At 44.5% G+C, this 5,680-nt stretch overlaps 1 protein-coding gene across 1 annotated transcript in view; it reads left to right on the forward strand.

The window, feature by feature from the left end:
- ASB9 (ankyrin repeat and SOCS box containing 9) overlaps positions 1-1,067 on the forward strand; it is a 15,726-nt gene extending 14,659 nt beyond the window's left edge. The window contains exon 5 of the mRNA XM_039873570.1: positions 757-1,067. Within this exon, the coding sequence (XP_039729504.1) occupies positions 757-1,052 (296 nt within the window). The 3' untranslated portion in view covers positions 1,053-1,067. The remainder of the gene's footprint in view (positions 1-756) is intronic.
- The last annotated feature ends 4,613 nt before the right edge of the window (positions 1,068-5,680 follow it).

A 5,680-nucleotide genomic window follows, 5' to 3' on the forward strand; every position in this document is an offset into this window, starting at 1 on the left:
TTGCCTTCTACTCATCTGGTAGGAGATTCACGTTCATTCATTTATATTCATTTTCATTCATATTCTCTCTCTCTTCCTCCCTCCCGCCCCCTCCTCTCTCATGGTCCTCGGTATATTTTAAGCTCCTAGTCAGGAAAGGGCCAGGTTTGGCATTCCTCGCAAAGCCAGGAACAATACAGTTAACATTTGTTGAGTAGGCAGAGATCTCCATTTTGCTAGAGGGACAGCAACTCAGGAAAAGCCACATGTTTCAACATGTCACAGTGGGAGCCGGCATACAGGTTGGGGTAGGGATTTGTTGAAACCGTAGAGGTAGAATTGGGAGGGATGGCCCTAGAAATCCACCTTGCTCCCTAAGAGGGGGATTTTGGCACCTTCCCTGTGATCCTGATTGGCCAGCCCAGTCTAGGAGAAGCCGTCACAGGGCGATTGCTCTCCACAGTCTCAATCACCCAGTCCCGAGTCTCAGGTTTTAAACCCCAGCCTCATTTCCGGTCTGTACTGGCTAACGTTAGGGATCCAGTAATAATGTGTACCTTTTACGCCACCAGGATTTTTCTTGTGTGTATCACACCTATGTGTAGCACTCACGGGCAAAGTTTTAAACCTCATATGCTGTATAGCTCATGTTGTACATTCGGTGACGTTGTCAAATGGCATGTTCCCCATGTTATGAAATGGAATCAAGTCATCTTCTGTCTTCTCAGGAGAATTGCTGTGCCCACTGTGGATGTGCTTTCGTTGCGGAATTTTGAGGTCCAGTGCTTTGGGAAGGGGGATGCTTGGATTATACTCCTTGGCTGACTCTCTGTTCTTGTGACTGTTTAGGAGCAAATGTGAACCGAGGCCGGGGCCTGGACTCCCCTCTTCACGTAGTGGCTAGGGGGTCCAATGTGGATCTGGCCCGCCTGCTCATGGACTTCGGAGCGGATCCCCAGGCCAGGGATGCTGATGGCAAACGTCCCTCGGAGCTGGTGCCTTCAAATAGCCCTCTGATCGAATTCTTCTTGGAGCATGAAGGTACTTCTCCTTTGCCCAAACCTAAACCCTAACCCATAGAAACTCCTGCAGGTTCTCGCAAGGGGCAGGTACTGACCGAGTTCTGACTTCTGGCACTATAGAAAAAATCACATTCTGCCATCACCAAATGTGGGCTGCTGAAATAATGTAGCATTCAACAAGGTACATTGGTGATGTAGTAAATAACCATCCTGCTGTTGGGCATGTGGGAGATGGGTTGTTTTGTATGATCTAATATTCATATGTGGGGTAGGCTTATTTTCAGAAAAATGAAGATATTGTTTTCAAATTTTAATATTAATGCTGTCTAAAACGTGCTTTAGAATGATGTAGCAGAAGTCTCTTTGGGGTTGTACAGTGCCCCCAGGATGTCTTGGTGCACTACAGATGGGCCGAACTACTGGGCATTTGGTTTCTGGGAGTGAGAATGCAACGAATTAAGCGTGGTAAGGTATTACATTAATGATTCACAGCAACCTGGAAACATTTACTATTATAAATGAATCGACACTAAGTCCACATTCCTCCATAAATAAGAACTGATGCTTCTGTCCCAGACAACTAAACCTCATGGTTGAGCAGCATGCAAGGGAGTAGGGACACTTCCCTGAGCTGTGGAGGTCGGGTAGTGGGCTGGGGAGCAAAGACCCCTCATAGTGCATTCTTAAATGTATCTAGAGGAAGAGCACAGCCAGCTCAGGACCTGCTTTTTTTTTTTTTACCAGAGTGTGGACTTTAAGTTTTAGGGGTCGTAGGACTTGAAAAAAGCCTTCCCTACCAGAAGGATTCATGTTGTAATCGCTTATTTTCTCCCCACATGCTGAGAATTAGGGCTGGCTCTAGGCACAGTTGTAAAGTGGCCATGGACTCCTTCTCCCTCTTATTCCTGCCACCCCAGGGTCCTCGCGGCCAAAGCCCTGCCTTAGGCCCCCACACAAGGCCTGTGCTCTCCATGCCTTGCCGGCTGGGCTGGGGAACACTGACCCTGGGCGAGGAACAGTCTAATAGAAACCTTTATATTAAGCAGTGGGATAAATACCCAGGCAGGTCTACCTGCGTTTTCGAGATGTCTTCTTTTCAAAAAATTTTATTTATATACACAGGGCCGATTCCTCCAGCAGGCATAGATAGCACAATACTTTAATTCCTTTTTAATATAAGAAGGAAAACTGAATAAAACTCAACCTGGATGATATTCGTCTTCACACCGACACAATTGTAAAATATTTTTTTGAATTGAGAAAGAAATCCACAAAGGCAAAAGTGCGTCAGGGCCCCCTGAAGTCATAAAGTCATATGTATAGACACACACACACACACGCACACGCACACACATTCCAGCCCCCACCCCAGCAGATAATCTCGCTGGATTTTCCGATTGTCTCCACGGACTCTTCCCTCCCCCTTTATTTCCCGAAGGCATTCCTAGACACCTGTGTTGCCTTTAATTCACACTTTGATGACTGTGTGGCCAGTGGTCCTACTGGTTTATAAAATGCCATTTGCCATTGGGGAGAACCACCACTTCTTCTGCTTCCACGAGTCATTTTTGGGGTTTTAGTAACGTCACCTCACGGCAGGCTGGAAGGCCATGGGAAATGGGGACAGGCGAGCACAGAAAGCCAGACCTACAGATTTAACACAGTAATTTCTGTCTCTGGGTGTCCCTGGAAATCAGTTCAAGAATAGTACCATCCCAACTCCCTTGAAAAGCATCTAAAGCAATGTTTACTGCCGGCAAACAATGAAAACTAAAAAGGACTCCTTCAGCCCAGCTCGACAGCAGCCATTCCTGAACGCACATTGGCCCTAAAGCATCACAAGAGTTGCTGGGGAAAAAAAAGAAGTCAAGACCCAAAGCAATATGCCAAGTCGTAAGCATAGAATGAGCTGATTTTATTATTGAGCGTGGCAAATTGCTACAGCTCCGTAGTGGGTTTTCAGCTCTGTTTATATGGAATTAAGGCTACAGTTGTTATACACCAACCTGCTTGTGGTAAACAGCAGATAACTCAGTTTGCATCAGTCATTGCATGAGATTGCTCCGATGGCCTGCTTTTCCTAATTCTCCATCAGGCTTGTTCTGATGTCTTGTTCTTCATAATTCTTTATCAGTACCTCCTACAGTTGTCCCTGACAGTGTATCTAGTACAGATGATTAGTCACATCCTTCAACGTTCCTCAGTGAGACGAGATTAAGTTGTTTGCCCGCAGCGCACCTTTGTAGAGTGTAAACATATGCCGAGTGCACTGGAAGCAGTTCATTAATACATGCCTTGAGTACACTGAATAGAATCTGGAAGGGACCCTAGACTCCAACAGGGGCCTTCTGAATGTGCTGTGAGGGCCCGATTGAAATTATTGCATTGATTTCTTTGTATATGTGTCTGTTCCTACCTCTCCATGTTCTCTATCACCTGAGAACTACGCAGCCCACTTTATCCTGTAGCGTCTGGTGACACTGTAGGAATTTAGAAGCCACTGTATTCTTTCGGTTGTATTCTCAACCCTGGGAGCACAAGCAAATCACCTGGGGCACATGCCTTTGAAAAATAGATATCCGGTCCCCACCCAATAATACATCTCTGGGGTGGGGTCCAACTTCCTGTAGTTTAAAGCTGCCCTCCTCTAATAGGTTATTCTGAAGTACGGTCTGGACTGAGGGCTACTACTTTGTGGGGTTCTTCGGGGTATATAGATTTGCTTTTAGAAAATTGTTTTAATAACCTAAAGAGCATCCCCATTACAATTTGGTGCAGGTTGGGGGTGGGAAGTTGTTTTTCAACATTTTACCCTATAACAGGGTTTCTCAGCCTCAGCACTACTTAACATTTTGGACCATTGGAGGCTGTCCTGTGCATCGGAGGATGTTTAGCAGCATCCCTGGGCTCTACCCACTAGATGCCGTAGCACCTTCCCCTAAGTCGTGACAGCCAAAAGTGTCTCCAGACATTGCCAAGTGTCCCTGGGAAGCAAGATACCCATCTTTTCCCCCTCCGCTCCCCTCTATTGAGAACTACTCTCCTAAATGTAAACTCTTGGCTGGTCTCCTGTGCAAGGTTTGTGCTAGTTCACTTTTCACCTATGAATGGAAGCGCTGGGCTAACTCTGAATGCAGATTATGAAAACAAATATGCCTTAAGATAACACATACTTATGATTCACCGATAGCTCATTATATCTAAATAACTTAAAATTGCTCAAATAATAAAAATGTCTGCATCTAGAAATAGGACCTTATTTTTAATGTAAAAGACAAGAAAGCCATTAAACATGAATTTTATTTTCATAATTGGGAATTTAGGGTAACTTAGTAGTTCCAAAATTAGCTTCCTTAAGCCTCCGTTAGTGAAACTAAACTTTGAATTTTTCAGTCCGTTCTAAATGAAAACCTAACAAACTCATTTCAATTAGATAGTTCACAAAAGAGAACATAACCTACGAACGCCTTCTATCAAAAAAACGAAAATGATCTTAAGCGGTACCATATTATTTCCTTATAACAACGTTATATCCTATATGCTTTAAAAGAAGGAAAGAAAGAAGTCGTCTGAGATCACTGAAACCAATGTGTGGCTTTGTCTTATCTTTCTCTAGGGCCCCCTTCTTTGATGCAGTTATGCCGCCTTAGAATCCGGAAGTGCTTTGGGGTCCAGCAGCATTATAAGATTGCCAGCCTCTTCCTCCCTGAGGAGCTGAAACGCTTTCTCCTTCACATTTAAATGTGTCAAACGGTAGACAAACCTTTACCGAATGTTGTATCCACTGGAATTTAAAAATAAAGTTCAGTTTCTAGACTACAGCTAGTTTTTTTCGTTTGGATTTTTGTTTTCAATGCGAACACATTGGGTACTTTTGTATTATTGGTTGGAAGGCATGAAGACTTTTTTCTCTCCTCTCTGGAAGTGTGTGGTTAAAAGAATATTGTTTCGAATATCTACTACGTGCCAAACACTGAGCTAGGAGCGCTTTGGGCATCGTCTGATTTAACACTCACAGCAACCCTACCAGTTGGGTACTATTCCTGCCCTTCTCCAGGTGAGACGCTGAGATCAGGGAGGTCATTTTGTCCATTTACCTACATTGAGGACGGGAAGATCAGGTTCAAGTATAGGTTTTCTGATGCTAACCTGGGGATTTTGGAGGGAGGCAGAATTTTCCAGTATCACTGTCCTTGTCCCATCTCTGTTACATGGGAGCAGAGGAAAAGACATTTCGTTCATGTCTTTTTTAATTTATTTTTATGGTGACATTGGTTGAATGAAATCCGGTAAGTTTAGCTGTACACTCCAACAGTCAGGCATATATATGTTTACGCCATGTGTTCACACCTCCATAGTTAGATTTCCTTCTGTCACCAAGACATTTGGACCCCTTATCCGCCTACCTCTCTCCCCCCGGACTTTTTAAACCTTCCCTGTTCTTATGACAAAAGCACTACTGCCCTAGTACGGTGTAGGGGCCAGTTCTTTTTCTCAACCCCATATACATATCAGGCATATTCTAGAACCTACCCTGCTGTCCAACACAGTAGTTACTAGCCAGTGCTTCTCAACTAGGGGCGATTTCGCCCTCTAGGGGAGATTCGACAATGTCTGGAGACCTTTTTGGTTGTCACAACTGTGGGGGAGGGTACTACTGACATCTAGTGGGTGGAGGG

This window comes from Pteropus medius, unplaced genomic scaffold (assembly GCF_902729225.1).
Source record: "Pteropus medius unplaced genomic scaffold, Ma_sr-lr_union100, whole genome shotgun sequence".
Taxonomy (NCBI): domain Eukaryota; kingdom Metazoa; phylum Chordata; class Mammalia; order Chiroptera; family Pteropodidae; genus Pteropus; species Pteropus medius.